The 22,241-nt window shown below is 40.7% G+C and overlaps 1 protein-coding gene across 4 annotated transcripts in view; it reads left to right on the top strand.

Annotated features, from left to right (window-relative positions):
- FRMPD4 (FERM and PDZ domain containing 4) overlaps positions 1–9,675 on the top strand; it is a 395,081-nt gene extending 385,406 nt beyond the window's left edge. For 2 of the 4 annotated variants that reach the window (XM_083174316.1, XM_083174317.1), the window contains 4 exons: positions 1,732–1,867; positions 2,008–3,048; positions 3,340–4,593; positions 7,842–9,674. In XM_083174316.1, coding sequence (XP_083030442.1) covers positions 1,732–1,867; positions 2,008–3,048; positions 3,340–4,593; positions 7,842–9,202 — 3,792 coding nt within the window. In that variant the 3' untranslated portion in view covers positions 9,203–9,674. Of the gene's footprint in view, positions 1–1,731; positions 1,868–2,007; positions 3,049–3,339; positions 4,594–7,836 lie in introns of all 4 variants that reach the window. The other 2 variants (XM_083174315.1, XM_083174318.1) reach the window with 2 other exon arrangements.
- Positions 9,676–22,241: the final 12,566 nt, after the last annotated feature.

Below are 22,241 nucleotides of genomic sequence, written 5' to 3'. Positions count from 1 at the left end.
CTGGGATAAAGCAACAATAAATTTCATAGATGATTCAGGATATCCCAATCTTTTTCAAAGGACATATAATAAAGTTCCTTAATCCATGAACCTTCAAGTGGAAATTCCTGGCCATTTCCAGTATTTAGGCACAGTGCTAGTCACAAAACAATAAAGAAGGCCCCTTTCAATAGCAAATATAAGATAATCACGGACAAAGTAAGGTGTGAAATTTGAAAGTACCGGTAACTGTTTTGTCATGTTATTTAAGAATACTCTTTGACAAACCCTCCTAATTGTTGTCCCACGCCCATGAAGGGACCAAAGTAGGGTTTACAAAGGAGTTGTCTAAGTGCTAGATTCAAACTTCTGGCTTTGTGGCTTTGTTCTTGATTTTAACAGAACATGTTTTCAAGGCATGCCTCTAGCATACTAGTATAAAAATATGTACCTAATGAGTGTGCCAAAATATTTATAGAACTAGTGTGTACAAGTACAGTACATTCATGCATTCAGTAACATAATATAGAATTAAACATGATAAAGAGTAAAGGGTATCACTTTAAATCAAAAGACTCAAATATGATATAAAAGGTAAAAACTATGAATAATAACGAAGCCAACAATTCTGGAATGATCCTCTCTCCCAGAAATAATTTTGGCCACACACATGGGTTTTCAGATTAGATAAAATCAAGTTAGATGATTTCCTCTTTGCTTGCAACCTGAGCAGGCAGAAAATTCCTGGCCAGCCAAGAGGGTTCATCCTCCAACCTTATAGTACCCATACACTAGGACAATATTGCATACAATCCTCCGATTTTGACTGCATCTGTGTGTAAAATCGAAGGATTGTATGCACGTTGAAAGGGTCACCTGCCGGTTGAATGTCGTGTCAATAGATAGTATGAGCTGCACATAATATCTATTGAATTGCATGAGTGATCACATGTGGTTTTCAACCACATGCAATTACTCACAATGCGATCAGTGGCAGGTGTGCAGGTGTGCTGACAGAAGGTTCAGGGAGGAGGCAGGAGCACTGGTGGCCAGTGTGGTGGTGGTGTAGCAGGAGGGCTGGCGGGTAGAGGAGGTAAGCGGCGGCAGCAGAATTAAAAAAAAAAAACTATTTAATACACTGACCCTCTGATTTACTGAGATAGAGCTCTCTCAGCCAATCAGTGGCCAACTGACTGTGAGGTCTCTGATTGGCTGAGAGCTCTCTCAGCCAAACAGAGGGCAGCCCAGTGTTTTAAAAAAAAAAAAATTCAAATTCTAAACCTCACCATCCACCAAACCTCCTGCACAGCGCTGCGCTATACCGATGGCCATGACCAGCCCTCTTACAGCACCCGATGTGGCATTGCAGATGGCATGTAACATTGGGTGCTGGAAAAAAAGCACTTTGGGCACCATAGTATGTGATTGGATGCAATAGGACATTGCATTGTGATGTCGCTTGGCAACCAATTGCCCTAGTGTATGGGCACCATAAGTCTTTGCCCTGCCTGATAATGATCAGCATCGATAGATGCACCTCAATTTTAAACTTCAGCTATGGAATCTAAGCTATTTCTTTGTGAAGAGTTGTCAGTGTGATTAACAGGGAAACCTGATGAATCTCCAGAAACATTTTAGAAGATTAGTCTACACACATTGGACCAAATCATGTAAAAATTATGCTTTTTACTATAGAAAAAATAATCATCCATTCTGCATTGTAGATTTTAATATATATAATATTTTTTACAGCCTATAACTCTGCTTATGGAATCATCTGATGCCATGAATCTAGCCTGCTTAACAGCAGGTTATTATCGACTTTTGGTTGATTCCAGGCGTTCAATTTTTAATGTGGCAAATAAAAATACAGCCAATCGAGAAGCAGGTAATTATTTTTTCCTTAAGCTGCCTGTTTTGTTAAGTGAATATTAACATATATGCACCATTTATTTTTATAATACTACATTAATCCAAATAAAGTGGAAATATTCATTGTTGACTTCTATCATTTTTTTTCCATTTTAGGAAATGAAATTCGAGCTAAACTTAACTATCATGATTGTGATTGGAATTACTTACCAAAATCAACCATCTTTGCTTTTGAAGAAAATCAGGAAACGCAACAAATATATACAGACTTGAAACAACGAAACGTAGATATTTCTGATAGTCCGCTATGTCACAAAGACCGTCGGAGTTTATACATAGAGTCTACATTTAATTCAGGAGAACTTGATCAGCAGTTAACCAAACAGTGTGAACATATAGATTTAGAGAACAGCTTAAGTGTAAGCCAGACATCACTGGTATCTTACTCTGGACTGGACCACTCTAGCACAGCACAAGACTCTCCCAGGAGTGCAAAAGTGTCTTTTATATTTGGCAATCACAACCTGGATCCTATAAACCCACAGACACTTGGCTATGAAAGACTGATGGATGAAAGTCCCGAAATGTTAGACAAACAAAATGTAATTTACTTAAATAATGCCAATGACATTAAAGACTTAGACTTGACATCGGATGCTGAAAGCATCCATTTTGCTGCTAATGTGGTTTATGCAAATATAGCTGAGAGTAAAATGTTTGGAAATGCTGAAGGGATTGAAGAACCTCTGCTACATGATATCTGTTATTCTGAAACGACAGATGATGTAGAGGATGAAGATGAAGCAAGCTGTGAAGAAGATGTAATGGTGTCAGAGGAGAATCGAAAAGATATTCTTAGCATGTCAGGATCCAGTGATGATATCATTGATCTGACATCACTTCCACCACCGGAAGGGGATGACAACGAAGATGACTTCTTGTTGCATTCTTTGAATATGGCTATTGCAGCTCCTCCTCCTGGATTCAGGGACAGCTCGGATGAAGAGGACTGTCAGGGTCCATCTGCTTCTTCTGTCTGTATGTCTAATGATGACATCCCTGTGTCTCTTATTGATGCTGTTCCAACCAGTGCAGATGAAAAGTGTGAAACAACCCTAGATGATGCAGTAGTTTCAAATCTTCAAGCAATGCAAGATTTGGCTGTCTCAGAAGAAAGCCAAGCTGATGACACCTCAGGTTCTTTCACCATTGTGACATTCATTCATTAGCTTACAACACCCATCATATCATCCCTTTGATCCATCATATATTTTTTTGTATTTGTGTTACAATTCTTCATATCCAAACCACCTTTTATTTTATCCATTGGACCTGCCGTTAATTTTAAGATTCTTGATTTTTCATATAAACGTTTTTTTTTTAAAGGTATGGTTACACATGGTGTTAAACTGTGTAGATCATATCAAAAATATGACCGTAATCAAGTGCAACATTCACTAACATGCTTCTTTCTTCTGTGGCTCACAGGTGTAACAATGCTAAGGGCATACAGTCCTGAGTCTTCCTCGGATTCTGGCAATGAAACAAACTCCTCGGAAATGACAGAGAGTTCAGAGCTGGCTTCGGCACAGAAACATACAGAACACCCGTCCCATGCAATGATGCAGAGCAGCGATGGCCATCAGACTCTAATGGCAGAACAGACTGACATTTCTTTAGCTAAGAACCAAACTGGATGTATATCTGTCAAATTTCCATCTTCTACAACAAATCGACAAGCCGTGGAACTTCAATCAAAAGCTGTGCCTTCAAAACAAATGCTTCATTCCGATAGCATAGAAATGGAGCCAGAAACAATGGAGACAAAATCAGTCAGCGACTACTTTAACAAAACACAAATGGAATCTTTGGTGTATGCTTGCAAGAGGAAAAATAAGCCCGATACAGAAATAAAAACACATTTTGATGTAAATGTTACAGTCAAAAAGCAATTAGGTAAAAGAACAGAAAATGATGGTGAATTAAAAGCAAAATTTGAAACACTTCCTTCAAAGGACTGTCAGCACCTAAGCAATTTTAATTTGGAAAGAACTTCTTTTCGTAAAGACAATCAAAGATGGTATAACACCACTGAGAAGGGGGCAATAGAGAAAGTACCAGCAGGGACAGTGTATGTTAAGACATTGCCAAGGCTATGCGGGTTAGGAAAAATGGACGTTGATAGCATGGATGATATACCAGCTGAAAATGCTCTTTCTGAACAAGAGGATATTTTTATTCCCAATGCAGCTTTCATTTCTTCTTCCAAAGAAATTGGTGACTCTGAAGCTGATAATACATCTGCAGAACATATTTCTAAGCTAGTAGACACAGAACAGAGCATAAATAGGATTTGTGAGTACCACATCGCCAAGAACATGTCATCGTTTCAAAGCGAAGGACATTTTTCTCTTCAAAGTTCCCAGTGCTCTTCAGTGGATGCAGGCTGCAGTACTGGTAGCAGTTCATGTGCGACGCCTGTTGAGTCTCCACTGTGTACTTCTGATGTTAAACATATTCTCTCTGATGCATCAGTAAAGAGTGGGAGTTATCTAAGTTCAGATGAAAGACCGCCTATACTTGCAAATCATGGGGCATCATATCCAGAACTGCACCAACAAGGTGATACTGCTTGTCACAGGATAAGTGGATCTGCTGCACATACATCAGTGAATGCAGACCCATTGTTTGGAACTTTGAGAGAAGGATGTCATCGGATTTCTAAGATTAAAGAAACTACAGGTACATCACTAATTGTTTTCATATCTCAGTTGTTTTCTCTGTAAGAATACATTATGTTTAGGACTATTTACATATACAGTTAAAATTTCACAACTAATAATACTGTACATGTAAATATGCCAAATGTAAATATTGTAAATATATTCTTTTTTTATATTAAAGACATACAGTATGTTATTCTATGGTTTGGGGTGTATACTGCGCTCGCTTAGGTTTGCTGAGGTTTGGGCGCTGCATAGCCTCAGGGGTTACCCGCTTCCCCTGTGGGTCATAAATGGAAACAAAAAAGGGTTGGGCTGTAGCACTGCCTCTATGTATAGTAGTGTAAGAATGAGGAGAGATTTTTATAAGATAAATAAATGGTTTTATTTTGTAATATGCAAATATATTCTGCAAATGCAGCGTGCGTGATGGGGGAAGGGTGTTGCCAGTTGTAACTGGAATGTCTTTTTCCAATGTCAGTGGCCCGTCCGTCTGTCAATGTTAAGAGCCCCAAGGGGAATGAGGGTGTCAACAGACCCCTTTAAACCATAAGCCCAACTGGGTTTATGTCTCTTAGGCAGTTCACAGTGACAGTTTTCTGGGCCTAATGGTGGTATATAATATACCACCATTAGGCCCAGAAAACTGTCACTGTGAACTGCCTAAAAGACATAAACCCAGTTGGGCTTATGGTTTAAAGGGGTCTGTTGACACCCTCATTCCCCTTGGGGCTCTTAACATTGACAGACGGACGGGCCACTGACATTGGAAAAAGACATTCCAGTTACGACTGGCAACACCCTTCCCCCATCACGCACGCTGCATTTGCAGAATATATTTGCATATTACAAAATAAAACCATTTATTTATCTTATAAAAATCTCTCCTCATTCTTACACTACTATACATAGAGGCAGCGCTACAGCCCAACCCTTTTTTGTTTCCAGTATGTTATTCTAGTCTATACAAAAATCCATTCAAGTACAATATAAAGTAGAGGTAAAGTTCCTGATTCTGAATGCCCCCATACATTTATCCAATTTGGGGCGATTTTGCCTGATTCCGACGGATCGGGCCGAGAAATCGGCCAAAATCGGATGCGTTTGACACCTCATCTGACCCGATGCACGGTCCCATGCACATCGGGTTGGACCCTATAGATTAAACCTGCTGCAGGTTCAATCTATCGGATCGGACCCATCAGCGGCACATCGCGGGTGCTTTTTAGCACCTGTGGTGTATACGGCCCAATACTGAGGTGTGTGCCAGTGGTACTGCACTGCTGGCACACACCTTTCAGCGTGTCTTACCTCTGCAGTGGGCGGTGGCGTGGCCACGAGGATGCAATCACGTTGGCCATGCCTCCTCACTCATCATCCGCCGGCCGCCCCGCCCCTATTTCGCCCTGTCAGTGGCCCCGGCCCCCCCACCCGCCTGACTGAACTGGAGAGGGCAGCCACAAATTAGGCAACCCTGTGTTAGAATACAGTAGTTTAGAATAGTAAAAATAGGCATTTAGACTGATGTTTTAACATGTCTATCTGTAATTTATGAGCAGAGTTTAGTATTTTGTATATTGAGACAATATAAAGGTGTTTCTAAAAATCAAATATGTTACATACAGTATGCTTTGTAGAATACTATCTTTCTCCAGTCACTGGAGAATGGCATAGTATTGACATTAATGGAAAGTGCTGTTTCACAAAAGGAACACTTCAGAACATTTTAGCTTCTAAAAGGCATGCACTGTTCCAGCAGTTCAGAGCTCTAGTAGGTCAAGAAACTGAGTATTATAGTATGGCTGCAAATTGCCAGGCTTTTCTGGCTAAAAACATATTCAGTAGCTATGACACTACCTAAAAATCTACTAAATAAATATTTTTATTTTATTTTGTTGAAAATACAGTATTAGTTCTCATATATTTATGTAAATATGTATTTCAATGAATTATTAGTGTATGTTGGATTTCATGTATAGTACTGTTATGAATATTTTCTGCATCTCAAGAACCAATGTATTCCTTTAAATTATAAGAGGTCTAATTATTAAGCAAATTTACCCTCCTCATTTTGTGCACATGCATGATCCTAGGACATGCATGTGCAGGTAAAGTGTTGGAACAAAACACAAATAGGTTTAATGATGTTCTAGACAGGTGAACAGGGGAAACCCCTGGTTGGCCCCACTACCTCTTCTAGGGATCAGGTTCCAGACTCTGCACTTGAATTATATATTATACATATGTTACATTATGCTGCACAGGACTACGGTGTGTTTTCTACAGTGCATTGCTATTAATCTGGTACATTATCATGCATAGTCTAGAAGTATTGGCTATATATATTCATCAAGGGGCCCAGACCATACCCTCTCTAATGGTTAGCCAAGCCTATGTGATGGCTGGCCACAACCCTCTGGAGACTGGCCACAGCCATAAGCATGGGCCCTACCACAGCATTCCTCTGTCCATGGGGCCTTCATGCCCCAGTCCAATTCCAGGACAGGTGCTTTGAAAAACATCTGTCCTGTCATGAGAACAATGGTAAATAGCCCCAATACTACATATATTATGTGCTGCTAATAGATGTAAGCTATTGGGGTAAATATGCAGAAAATAGATAAATATGCTCCTATAGGTCCATATACACTATAAGATTATTTCAACAATCTGGCTGTTAGAATGAAAATCTGGAATTTTTTGGGAACAAATTAAAACCAACCATTTACTTCCAAAAGCTGGAAAATGTACAAAGACAGTCATCTGCATAAATTGATATAACCATTTTGTCTGAATGAACAGTTCTGTCTGTTTTCCATGTTTAGGAGCAAATGGTCAATTGTCATTTGCTCCCTAAAATTTCCCAATATTCATTCCAACCAGCCAGATTGGAAAAATAATCTTATAGTGTTTATGGGCCATTAATTTTCATATTGTAGATAAAAAATGATATTTACCCACTAGGTGAAATCTAGATGTTTATCAATTAAACCTTGATCAGATGTGCTCGGTTGAGTACCACCTACCCAATCCCCCCTCCCCAGAAACACACAAGCACACACACACTCCCCACCTGACCAATTATTAGCATTATATTATTGAGGTAGGCAAGAAGTAGGACCCCCTAGCAGATTCCTACATGGTGAGGATTCCTTAGTAGGAAATTTCTTTAACAGAACAAAGTAGTTTATTATTACAATTCTTATGTAATATTTTATCCAGAAATGCTTAACAAATATCTCTGTTTTTCTACTACCCCTAGTGTAGCTTTGACAGAGCCTGCAAAAGGACGAAGAGATGGCATGCCTGAAGCTACTATTAAACACCTGAAAGGTGACCCTACTGCATTATCCTGCATTTGCTCAGAATCAAATGTGCCAACTCCGAATCAAGACTCTCTCTATTCTCACCAACGGAACCAGACCTGTGCTGCAGATATAAACTCACAGTCACACCAAAATGACATGTCTGGTGGAAGCTTGAAAATGCCACATAACCGAAAAGTACTGAGACGCAGCAGCAGTGTCATAACCAGATCCTCAGGCATGGAGGCAACCGACAAGAAAATTTCTTCAATAAGCCTGTGCTTGGATGGAATAGAGACAGAATCTTCCCGATCTGAAAAGAGATTTGAGCTTCCACTGGGGAAAAAATTATCAAAAAGTTGCTCCCATAGTTCTGTGAACTCGATCAGTGAAAGTAAGGATAGCAGAAGGTCTGCTGCTGCTGGTTCTATGCAAAAGGTCCAAAAACAATCAAGGTCTCTGCCATTGTTGAAGATAGATGCAAGTAATTGGAAGTGCAGAGGGCCCTTTAGTTATTGCTTTCAAAACAGGGCAAATGATGGCGATGAAGAAGAGGATGAGTGTGAAGAGATATACAATGGGAATAACAATGAAAAGAAAGATTTATCATGTGGGTACTTACCACAGTCACCAGTGGAGGTGCAAAATGGAGACCAGGTTTCAGCCACACAAAGCGGAAGTAAAGATATAGAATCTCCCCGAGACACTATAGAAATAGCCACAAAACCTGCTGAGGATGATCAGGCTGCCAGGCAAATGGAGTTGGATGTCCATAATATGGAGTTTGATGAAAAGATTGCCAGAATCAATGCACTAAAAGAAAAAGTTTATGCAATACCTGATGGATTTCATGCTGCACAAAGAGATGCTAATGAGTTACTTTGCCTAATTCGATCAAATCACAGTGGAAAGGGGGAAGATGCAAGGTTAGATACCTATGACCAGGAGCTGTCTCAGTATAAACAACGTTTGTCCGTGGAATCAAGACAGCTAGGAAGTGCCTGCAGGAAAATGGCCGCCACAGACAAGGATCCAGAAGAAATGCTGTCAGCTATGACTTCAAGCTTTCAAATTCTCTGCTGTTTGACAGAAGCTTGCATGCGATTAGTAAAAGCAGTGAACTCTGAAACACAGCAGCAAGAAATTGTAGCAAAAATAGATGAGGTGGTATTGAACTACATTGGTTTGTTGAGAGCCGCAGAGACCACATCAGCAAAGATGTTCAATGATCCTAGTGTTAAACTTATGGCTCGACATTCTAGTACTATGGCTGCCGTTGTAAGCACACTAACACGTTCTCTTAAAACGCTTTTGAACAAATAAATTAAGATAGTCATGTCATAAACTACCTTAACAAAGCCATACATAAACATTTTTCATGTGTATAGACCAATGTAAATTGCATAACCTTCTTAACTTCTTAACCAGACTCATTATGATCCTCCATTTGACATAGATCTTAGAAAATATAAGAAATGCTGATGTAATGCATCCTCCTGTAAGAATTAAGCCTTCAGGAGCCTAATGAACCCTGATTACTTATCTTGCATTATCTGCAGGCACATTATGTTAACATTTAACCCCTGTTGCATCTTCCACTTTTCCTCCCAAACCAGTCATGCTAGAGATAGGAAATTGAATCATACTGTAAATAGACAGTATTTAATATTTTAAATTATAATTTTTAAGCTCTGAAAATTATGAAATAAGTTTCAATTTAAAGAACGTATTATGATTTACTAGAATGTGTGATATATATATATATATATATATATATATATATATATATACGCACACACAGAGAGAGACAATAAAAATATTTTTTTTGTTCATGCTGTGTACTTGTTGTCATTTACTTAATGATGAGTATGTAGACAAATTCAAACACCATAGGAATATAGCAGTAGGGCATAGTGTGGTAAGATGAGACAGTGGATAAGTTGACCCACACCCTGTAGCTAGGCAACTGTATCCATCATTTCTATCTGGCTGTGATGAAGAGAAGTACCTGATAAAGTGGTAAGAATGCTTTTTTATTCACAAGAAACATTTTGTTGCTACATTTTCTACATGTCATGTATAATGACTACTATGTGTAAGCAAATTTATCCAGATTCCAGATCTAAACATATATATATATTATACATTTTGGTTACTTGCCAACATGTATAATACAATGTGAATCTTTAAACCGAAGATTAACCTTAATGACTAAAATAGAGTTTTCCCCAAAATAGTGGTTGTGGGGTTAATTGAACCAGTTAGAAATAGGGGGCAACAGAGTTTTTATTCATCATAATGACCTTACATAGGAAATATAATTTTTTTTAGACAACATTGTTTATTTGAATTTATATAACAAATGTGAGCAATGCTGGCATTTTTAGCAGATATTTTGCACATTTCTCATAGAGATGATTGCACTCAAAGGGTTAAAGAGCAGACTAGATGGGTCAAATGGTTCTTATCTGCCATCAAATTCTGTGTTTCTATGCATTTGTTTAATTTGGATTGACAGGAGACATCCTGAAAGAAAGGTAGATATTTACATTTTACTTATCTTTCATTTATTCTTTCCTAGGGGATAACAAAAGTAAAAATGGTACTTGTGTATTATCAGAGCGCCCATCGCATCGCATCGCATAGCATACCACTAATTAAGGTATGCGATGGGATGCGATGGGACCCGATTTCCGGGACCACAGACCTGCACTGTACGATAAAATATTGCATCACATGCCATTAGAAATGGCATGCAATGCAATATTAAATTGTACAAGCACCCTGATGGGTGATTACTATGTTAAATGCACCCCAGGCACCCTGATGGATGATTACTATGTTAAATTCACCCCCATTGTTAACGCCACCCCCCACTATCAACGCCCACCCAAAGCGTGGCGAGCGCAGCGAGCCCGCGAGGGGCGGCGGTACGCGTCCTCCGACCTTTTCATACCCCCACTATCCACGTTGGCGTGGGGTTCATTTTAGATAGTGTGGCAAGCGCAGCGAGCCACCGAGCCCAAAGCGTGGCGAGCGCACGCGGATTACATGTGAAGTAATCCGCGGGTGCTCACCACGCTTCGGGCTTGGTGGCTCGCTGCGCTCGCCACACTATCTAAAATCAACTCCCCGCCGACGTGGATAGTGGGGGTATGAAAAGGTCGTAGGACGCGTACCGCCGCCCCTCGCGGGCTCGCTGCGCTCGCCATGCTTCATGTGGGAGTTGATAGTGGGGGTGGCGTTAACAATGGGGGTGCACTTAACATAGTAATCACCCATCAGGGTGCCTGTACAATTAAAAATCGGATCCAATTTGGTTGCATCGCATGCGATCGCATGCAATCGGATCGCATGCGATGCGACCAAAACTATGTCGTACGATGGAAATCTTGGGCGCCCTGATAATACACAAGTACCGTAAAAATGTTTTCATCTTTCCCCAGTGTCCCCTACATGGTTTCAGAAAATTATATTAAAAACACACCTCACAAGTGACGTGTAGCAGCTCTGTGCAGTAGAGATCTGTCAGGCTTAGTATAGGCCATGGCTAATTATATCCAATTTCAATTATCAAGGTTTATCAGAAATGTTTTATTGCTGCTCAGAACCAGCACTAAGTACGCATTCATTCATATGGCTAATGCATGCATACACACATGAACTTCATAGTCATGGGCAGCGTAATCATGCCAGCTTTGCCACAAATAGGACACATTGTGGCAAAGCTGAGCAAGGCTCCATCTATTTATTAATAATAATGAAATGCTTATATTTTAAAACATATATAGGCCCTTATTCAGCTCTGATCACAGTACACATTTGTTCTCAAAATGGGCAAAACCATGTGCACTGCAGGTGGGGCAGATGTAACATCTGCAGAGAGAGTTACATTTGGATGGTGTGTGTTGAAACTGAAATCTAAATAGCAGTGTAAAAATAATGTAGCCAGTATTTACCCTGCATAGAAACAAAATAACTCACACAAATGTTACTCTCTCTATACATGTTACATCTGCCCCACCTGCAGTGCACATGGTTTTGCCCATTTTGAGAACACATTTGTACTGCGATCTGATCTGAATAAGGGCCAAAATGTGTTATTGCTAAAAAACTAGCATGCAACAATACCAATCAATTATATAAGCACATAAAACCACATAAAAAAACATTGACAAGAAACAATGAATCATAAGAAACTAATTACTGTTTGCATCAGAGAAACTCATTAGTGGCTTCACGTGATCCCTGTACAGCAACGCAACGTTGAAATTGAGCTCCCTGCAGAGCCCACTATTGATGTTGAAGAAGTTTAATCACTGCTTCCTGATTACACCTACAGCGGCTCACCTTCACAATTTACTTCTCAGCATTTATATTTCTCTATGATAACTTTTGAATCTCAGCCTGATAACTTACTTTTTTGTTTCATCTTTTCATGTCAGCTACAGCCACTTCAATCAAGTAATAACTTATGTTTAAACTTATATTATACTCAGTACTATTTTTCTGGAAAAATAGGTTCAGGAACTTCAGGTCTGAGAGTGGATCAATTAAATAAATAAAAAAACATATATAATAGAGAGAGGGAGGGAGATATAGACGTATATATTGTATTTAGAAACAAAGGCACTCACAGGTGACTTTAAAATAAAACTTATCTTATAAAAAGTACATTTTCAGTTCCTGATTATATCATATTTAATTAGAGGTTCAGGAACTGAGTTCCTGCTGGTTCCTGCTGAAAAATAGCACTGATTATACTTACTGTAACTATTTCAGAAAAAGTTGTATTCCACTTAGCACCTTATCTTATGATATACACTTGCCTTTACCAGATGATATTAATGTTCATAAATGCCCCTCTATAACTATTACATTTTAAAGGCCAAAAATGCAGAATGATTTTTTTGTTTACAATTCGTAAATTAATTGCTTATTTTTTTTTTAAATCAGCTCAGCAAATTATATGTATTCTTTATTTTTGAGACACTTTTTTGGTTTTAGAAGCATAATAAACACATATTTTTAGCGTATATTTACTATGTACATACACTTTACATTGCCCTTTTATTTACACCTAAATGTAATAATCTTGTTTATTCAAATGCCAAATATATGTACATTTTATATATTTACAATTAAGTGTAGTATAGGTTATGTCTCAAACTAGCAAATTCACTAAAAAATATGGACTCAAACCCAGAAACGAGGCATGTAGACAAATGTAATAGAGTCTGGGTTTGGCGGCTATGCGATATGCATTTACAAGGCTTAGTTTTGCCTTGATAATGATTGCCCCTTTAAAAAAAACATCCAAGTTCAGCCGGCATCCTGCACAGCTGTCAAACTTGGACTCTATTACATAAGACCCATGGAGTTTAAGGTGCCAGGTTTTTACCAGGGACCCCCACTAGGAAATTTAGGCTTCACTGCACGCACCCTTATGCACAGGTTGTGAACCTCTGCCTGGGATCCTTAGGAGGGGGAAAGGAATACACTGTAGCTTGAACTTTTAATATATCTTAAGGCATATAGTAATTGAGTCATCAGATTGGGTCGGTACTGCATGGGGAAACTCAGGAACGGTGAAAGGAAACTGGAATAAGACACAGAAGTGGCCAGAATCAGGAACAGAATACACAAGTGACCATAAGTGGGAACAAAATTTCATTAGGAAATGCACAAAGAAGTACTAAGGCTATAACACTGGACTATGAATTAAGAGCATATAATCTTGAACAGGAGAGATTCAAATTTGGTGCCAAATGTGAGGTTGCGTTTTGGCTGGCCTTTTAAATTTCAGACAAAGAGGAGTTTGCATCCCTAGTGCTGCCCGTTACCACCAGGAAGAGAAATACAGTAACAGCTGGCAATAATGCACTATTGCAGTATACGCTGGTGAGCACCTTCCTGTGCCAGCAGACAAGAGTAAGTAAGCATCGGGATCCAGCACTTTGCTAATAACTGAAGTATTCCAAAATCCAAAAAGTTTTGACCATGACTGATAGTGAAACCTTTGCTTGCTGAGGGTTTCGTGTGCGCAAACATTTCTTGAACAAAATTATGAAACATATTGTACAAAATTACCTTCAGGCTATGTGTATATGGTGTATATGAAAAATAAATGTATTTTGTGTTTACTATTGGGTCCCTACCCCAAGACATCTCATTAATGTATGCAAATATTCCAGAACACAGAAAAATCTGAAATCCAAAATATTTCTGGTCCCAAGCATCAATATATTAAGTTGAAGAGTCTGTGTGTCACTCACCGCCGCCAAATTTGGCAACAAGGTACCTCTGGACCCAGTGGTGTGCACCTCAAAGCCGTTTTTGTGAAATTTCACTTAGAAATTTAAAAACAGCAAGGTTCATTTAGCCTTGATTAATGATCTGGAGAAAAAAGATATTGACGATCTTGGAAACAGATAGCGAAGGAACAACGCCACACCTGGGCCCTACTCTGGTTCACTCGCAAAGGCATAGTCCTTCTAAAATGGACATGTGCACTGCAGGTGGGGCAGATGTAACTTGTGCAGAGAGAATTAGAATTGGGTGGGGTTTTACTTCAAAGTGAGATCTATATTGCAGTGTAAAAATAAAGCAGTCACTATTTTCCCTGCACAGAAACAAAACAACTGACTTCATTGCTGTCATTGAGTATAAATGCAAACACATTCTAACATTATGGTGGAGGCTTTAAACAATTAGGAATATTTGGGTATATACATATACCACACATCATTCACACAAACACATTGCACACACATATACACACACATCATATGCACAGTACACAGCACACACACATATATATGTAGCGCACTACACACACTTACATATTGGACAGATACACACAACACAACACACACACATACAGTACGTAACACACAACATGCAGTACAACACACCCCACATACACTACAACACACCCAAAAACAGTACAACACACACAAACATACAGAACACACACTTAAACATTGCACAGATATACAAACACACACACAACACACACTTATGCCCAGTACACACCAGGACGATGGTGCTCGTGAGTGGGTTGTCACTGGAATGTACGGCCCGCTCATGAGCTGACGGCACCGCCGACACGCCGCAAAAATGCAGCTGATTTGATCACGATCCGATCACGACCCCCACCCACTACAATGGTCGGTTCTGAGATCCTACCTGCTGCAGGCAGGATCTCAGAAAAGACTGACCGACCTGCGGGGCCGCGCATGGGATCGGGATCAAAAGGACACGGAAATGGCCAATTTACATACAATCGGTCGAGATTGTATCTAAATTGACTCGTTTTGGGTCATATCGTCCTGGTGTGTACCCCACATTAAACATTGCACTGATACACACAGTACACTACACACATATACGTAGCACACCTCACACACTTACACATTTTACAGATACACACAACAGAACACACAATGTACACACACATACATAACACAGACAAAAAAACAGTACAACACACACAAAAAATAAATGCATCATACTGTAGGTACTATATCTAAGGAGTGGATGTGGAATTCATCAACACACACAAGCTATCAAGTCAGGAGTGGTGCGTTTCAAACAACACTACACCTGATTTCACTGCTGTCATTGAATATCAATGCATACACATTCTAACATTATGGTGGAGGTTTTAACAAATGACAATCTTGGGCCTTTGGCACAGCATAAGACAAAGTTTTACAGGAATTTGAAATTAAAAAACCCCAAGGTTTTCCCGGGCAACACCGGGCGGGTCAGCTAGTTTTGAATGTAGGAGACACAACCTATACCAGAAATAAAAGCAGTTGTTCTTCCCTTATTTCCAACAAAATGCCACATAAAAAGTACATTTTGTACATACAGTAGATAGGATTTAAAGATATGCTGCAAATAATTAGATACGAGTAATACAATAATTACTAATCATAGTCAGATGGTATTGTTAAATTGGTCCAAAGCATAACAATGACAAATTGTTAAATTGATTTTACTGCTGTTTGGTCATAAGCACTTACATGAACATATACCAAATTGAAACATTAAATCATATGGAGTATGTGAAGTACAGTCCAAATAATGAGCATGAACAATGGAGAGATGTATAATAAAATGCAGTAGGTCTGACCAAACCAAAGTTTAATCTTTATCTACTCTTTATCTACTCTTATTATGTAAAAATAGAACAATTTTTTCCATACTTGCCAATATACTGGCTGCCAACAATGCAGCCAGCCCGGTATGGTGGTGAGCGCGGAGTGTCATGCTGGGGGTATTGCTGGGGAGGAGTGAGGTGAGTGGTTAGGGGCAGAGTGGGGTGTGTCCACAATATCACATCACCACCCATGCTCCACAATGCCTAGATAACATGCATCATGAATTGGGGGTGGGGCTGTGATCACACAATCCATTGCTACCTGTGGCTGCAGGGGATTGTTTCCGGGTGCTGGGGGGGTGCACAAGGGTGGCACTAGCCGAGAGTGCCACCCTATTTTTGGAAGCCCCCTGCCAATTTGGGGAGAGTAGGTAAGTAGAACGTATATTGCTGAGAAAAACCGGGACATCAAGCATGCCATTGAGATCATTAAAAAATTTCCTGCATCTGTACCTGTTAAGGTTTCTTCTCGGTACTTGTTTCCTATCTGGGCGCCCAGGTTTTCTACGTATGGCACCGTAATGAAATCGGATCGCATTGCATGCGGTGACGCGATCAACCCCGATTTTTACATTGGAATCAATGTTAAATGGTCCCTGAGACCCGATTTTACATTGATTTCAATGTAATAACCCCGCAAACCCACGATTTGTATAGGAACCCCCCCCCCTGATGGATTAAAATGCGCCTCCATTGTTAACGCCACCCCAGTATTGACGTCAACCCGAAGCGTGGCGAGGGGCGGCGGTACGCGTCCTCTGACTTTTTCATACCCCCACTATCCACGTCGGCGTGGAGTTGAGAATAGAATAGTGTGGCGAGAGCAGCGAGCCACCGAGCCCGAAGCATGGCGAGCGGACGCGGATACCTGTGAAGCCGTGAGGGGACACGGATACCTGTGAAGTATCCGCGTCCCCTCGCGGGGCTCGCAGCGCTCGCCTTGCTTCGGGCTCGGTGGCTCGCTGCGCTCACCACACTATTCTATTCTCAACTCCACGCCGACGTGGATAGTGGGGGTATGAAAAAGTCGGAGGACGCGTACCGCCGCCCCTCGCGGGGCTCGCTGCGCTCGCCACGCTTCGGGTTGACGTCAATACTGGGGTGGCGTTAACAATGGAGGCGCATTTTAAACCATCAGGGGGGGTTTCCTATATATCCTATGGGCCAACCATAAAAGCGGTATAAAAATCGGATCGCATCGCATCGTTCAATATCGTGTATGTGCATTTGTGGTATCCGATGCGATGCGATCCGATTTTTATACGGAGAATAGCATGGTGCGCAATTAACGTAGCGGGCGCCCAGATAGGAAACAAGTACCTTCTTCTCCTAAATATTCTTTTTTTTTTTAAACAGAGTTGCTGCTACACGATGCTGGCAGTCAGAGTACAGACTAGTAGCCAGAAGACCAGTGCTGGAATTGCGATATAGAACAGGATGTCGAAGGTGACATCCCAACTGCCAGCATCTCGATCATAAGTACTGTATGTGTTTTCTCAAATTGACCTGTCAGAATCTGGTCTGCATGTGTGGGGATTTTTAGTAACATTTTCCCGAATTCGCATCTCAATAAATATATATGATTTGTATACTTTATAATGGGAAAACATCTGGATGTGAGTTCCGGCGTTACAAAAAATTGCCACTTCAGAAGTGCGATTTTGCGGCAAAAATGCACGATTGTTGCCGCATTTCACATCTCATTAACTATGCAATTTTGGAAAAAGTGCGAAAACACCCCCAAAAAAATCGCATCCCATTAAATGTCACCATCTAACTACTGTCTTATCTCTCAGCTCCCATGCCTCTCCAAGCTACTCGAGAGACTTGTCTACTCTCGCCTCACACACTCTCTTAACTCCCACAATCTATTAGACCCACTTCAGTTAGGCTTTCTTTCCCAACACTCCACAGAGACTGCACTGAATAAAAGTGGGGAATGATCTGGTCACTGCTAAATCTAAAGGCCATTACTTACTACTTATTCTTCTATATCTTTCTGCTGCTTTTGACACTGAAGATCACACTCTTCGCAATACAAATACTGCACACCCTAGGTCTTAATGATACAGCCTTTTCCTGGTTCTCGTCTTACCTATCTGATGTCTCTTTCAGTGTTCTCTTCTCTGACTCCACTTCCTCTTTACTACTCAGTCAGAGTTCTGCAAGGCTCAGTTTTAGAACCTCTGCTTTTCTCAATCTATACCTCATCTCTTTGCAAACTAATCAGCTCTTTCAGATTTCAGTATCACTTGTATGTGGACAATACTCAAATCTATCTATCACCAGTGGTTTTGGGCCGTGTTTCTGAATGCCTCTCTGCAAGCTCATCTTGGATGTCTTCTCACCATCTAAACTCAACATTTTCAAAACTAAATTAATTAAGAACAGTTACCATCCTGATATCTCTATAACTGTCGACAACTCGATAATCTACCCTACCCCCCAAAAATGCTACCTAGGGGTCATCCTCGATTCTGAACTGTCTTTTGCTCCCTACATTCAATCTGTCTCTAAATCATGTTATATGCATATAAAAACATATCCAAAATGCGACCCTATCTTACGCAAGACACTACCAAATCTCTTATCCATGCACTTATGATATCTTACATTGATTATGACAAAAGTCTACTTACCAGTCTTCCCAAGAACATAGTCTCACTACTGCAATCTATTTTGAATGCTGCTGCTAGGCTGTACTTCCAAGAATGATGTTCATCTTCTGCTAATCCACTCTGCCAGTCCCTCCATTGTTTGCCCATATTCTACTGTATTCAATATAAAATATTTATACTCACATATAAAGCCATCAACCATACTACACCAACCTACATCTCTAAACTTATCTCAACTCGAGCACTGCGCTCTTCACAAGTTCTGTGTCTCTCTTCTGCACGGATCACTAGCTCCCATTCACTATTATAAGAGTTTCTTCGGGCTGCCCTTATCCTGTGCATTACCCTCCCACAACAATAAGACTCTTCACTATCCTCCAAACTTTCAAGCGCTCCCTGAAAACTCACCTCTTCAGACTATCAAATTTAGGTACCCCTCACATAACCCTCGGAGACACTTATTAAATAGCTTTCCTTCCGGACTTGCAGCTTGGTGGGACTGCTATGCTATTACTGGTGCCTGTCCTTGTGTTTCCCTCCTATATCCCTATACAGTAGATTGTAAGCTTGCAGCAGGGCCCTCCTATCTCCAAGTCTGTCTGTTGTTTGTCCCAGTTTGTTCTATCACTGTCTACAATTGTAAAGTGCAATGGAATTTGCTGCGCTATATAAGTAACTGTAAATAAATATTTAGAAAGTTTAGAAGTTAATATTCTTTTACTCGGCTGCATAGCTATTGAAAAATCTTTTAGGTTCAAATATTGGTAGGTGTGGAGAACCATGTGAGAGCATGGCCATACTCATTAGGGTGCTCTTTATAGGCTGAAGGGGCCATAGTCAAACCATCTTAGGGGAATACCGTGGAGGCCTGCAGCACTTGAGGTAATCAGGTTAATTCACGATTACTTTGTACCCAAATGTATTATTAATGCATTTAACCCGTATTTATATATTTTACTTTTTTTTTTTTTTTAGGTATTTGACTGATACAGACACAAATGATCTTAACTGTTCATTATTAGTAATTTAGTAACAGTATCTTTATCATTTGTGTGGCCAGCTACTATTTATTAATAAAATAACAGGATTTGTATTTTATATAATAAATTAATGTGCATTAAAACAAAAACATAAATGCATAAACAAAATCGATTTAGTTTGATGGTTAAAATGAAAATAAACAATAATAATAATAATAGTATTAATATTGTACATCATTCATCTTTTAATCAGGCCCATTGTCCACAGACTAACAAATTAAAGACTTGGGCCCTTATTCTGATCGGTGCGGCCGGAGCCGATTATGCGGCCAGGACCGTGCGTGCGAAACCCCGCCTTCCATACAGATCTCCAACTCCGTCCGTACGCGGTAAGAAGCTGTCCGAACGGACCGCACGTGTATTTTTCACGGAATACGCCTCCTCCATCTAAGGGAACCTCCCCCATCATTCGATGGTCACAGACCATCGAATGCAGGACCGTGTGCTCCACCAGCACCCGCAACCTCAGACCACACGGACATTTTTCCGTGCAAAAGCAGGGATCTGGGCGGGCAGCTGACATCCGGCGATGTCATATGTCCGCCCCCTACACGTGCGTCACGGCCGCATTACCATACGTACGCCCAGCGTTTTCATGGGAACTCCCATGAAACGCGGGGCGTATGCATATGGTAATGAGCCCATATAGCCCTTCACGCCCCTCTCCACCCCCTGTTCGGAGTGTTCACATTTCATGCGGGAATTGGCCGTACGCCCCGCTCGCACATGCGCAGAGACGCCTCTGCACATGCGCAGACACAAAACATCGGCGGGCCGAACGCACGCGGATATATCCGCACCGATCAGAATAAGGGCCTTGGCAACTGGAAGAGTTAACTGCATATGTGCAGTGGTCCCGGCAATCATTTGTAGCCTCAGTCTATACCTTCATGGGTCATAGTCTATTTCCAGACCTAGTAAACCTTGCTAGATAATTGTGTAGTCTAGCTTTGTTTCAGACTGCTGTGTGTATCTTATTCTCAGACTTCCTGTGTACTAACCTCTACCAATCTACTGCATTTTCTGATTACACTCATGTACCAGACACTTGAGCTGTATGAGGAGAGGACTACATTTCTTATTAACCCCTTGTTACCATATAGCCTACAAAAGTGTTTTATCATTTTGAAGTGTACTTTAATTAGGATTATATGATTCTCTTCTCAGTGACAAGTTCCTCATATGAACTACTGTACATGTCATCACATGCTCTAGACCAGGCATGTCCAACGTTGGCCCTCCAGATGTTTTGAAACTACACATCCCAGCATTCTTTGCAATAGTTTTAGCATTCTCTAATAGCAAAACTGTGGCAAAGCATGCTGGGATGTGTAGTTTCACAACATCTGGAGGGCCAACGTTGGACATGCCTGCTCTAGACTGTACCTTGAATACAGAAACTTTTTAGTTGACTTACAGTAGTTACTTGCTAAAACTTTGTATGATTGTGGTTCAATAAATAAGGTAACAAGACATCTCATTGCGTAAATGCATTCAACTTGCACGTATATGTACAACTTGTACTCCACGTATATTGGGCCTGATTCAAACCCATTTGGAAGTATGGGAATTCAGAGCCCATCCGAACATCGATAGGCTGCACATGCGCTCATGCGCTGTGTGCATTCACTGTGTTCCCTTGTGCATGGACTGTGTGAAGGGTAGCCTTTGCTGGCCATACACTGGGTGACTGACAGGCAGGGGGATGTTCCCTGGTGGATCATGGACATGCCAGCAAAATGGTGGGCTCACCCGTAGAAACTCTGGATGAGCCCCTGCCTGTTCGGTGTGGGTGTATAACTTCGGCGCCCACTCTGAATTTGCGTCGATAAAAGCAGCCACTGAGTGACTAGTAGGATAAATCCTTGATGGTAAGTAACCATCGAAGGATTTGTCCTCTCTGCAGACACATGTGAACAGATGTGTACGCATCCACTTCCATTCGCATCCCCGCACACGGCTGCCTTTGGTGGGGTGGGCTTTCGCCGGGGCGGTGTTTACCTGCTCGCTAGGCTCCAAAAACATGCAGCCTAGTAAGCAGGTCTGAATCGGGCCCATTGCCTCAAAAGTGCTTGCACAGTGGGGTTTTAAAGACACTGTGAGGTGAACGCGAGACTGAAATAAAATATAAGTTGCCATCTTTTGATGTAACTTCAGCTGAATTCAGCTGTATGAATGAGTACACCATCGATAGAACTCGGTCATATATGGCCATGAGTTCTATGGTGGTTGGCTCATTTCAGCATAAAATTTGACTGAAAATAGACCATATTTTCCAGCCATATTTTGATGACACTTGCAAGGATCGGTCAGATACATGCATACTTTTCTGTGTGAAAAATAGAAAAATAATTAAAAAAAATGGCTTGGGGATCCCCATTCCCAAGGGACACCAGCCCCAGGCTCTTGAGTCAGCCCTGGTTACCTGAATATGGGGGACAAATTAACTGGCACCCCCCATATTTAAGAAACCAGCACTGAGCTCTTGGACCTTTTCTGGTTACAAAAATACACATTTGTAGTTATGAAAGTTCCCC

The sequence above is a fragment of the Crinia signifera genome, chromosome 2 (assembly GCF_055691185.1).
Source record: "Crinia signifera chromosome 2, ASM5569118v1, whole genome shotgun sequence".
In the NCBI taxonomy this organism is placed as follows: domain Eukaryota; kingdom Metazoa; phylum Chordata; class Amphibia; order Anura; family Myobatrachidae; genus Crinia; species Crinia signifera.
Note: the sequence above shows the minus strand (reverse complement) of the source record. Positions and strands in the feature narration are given on the sequence as shown.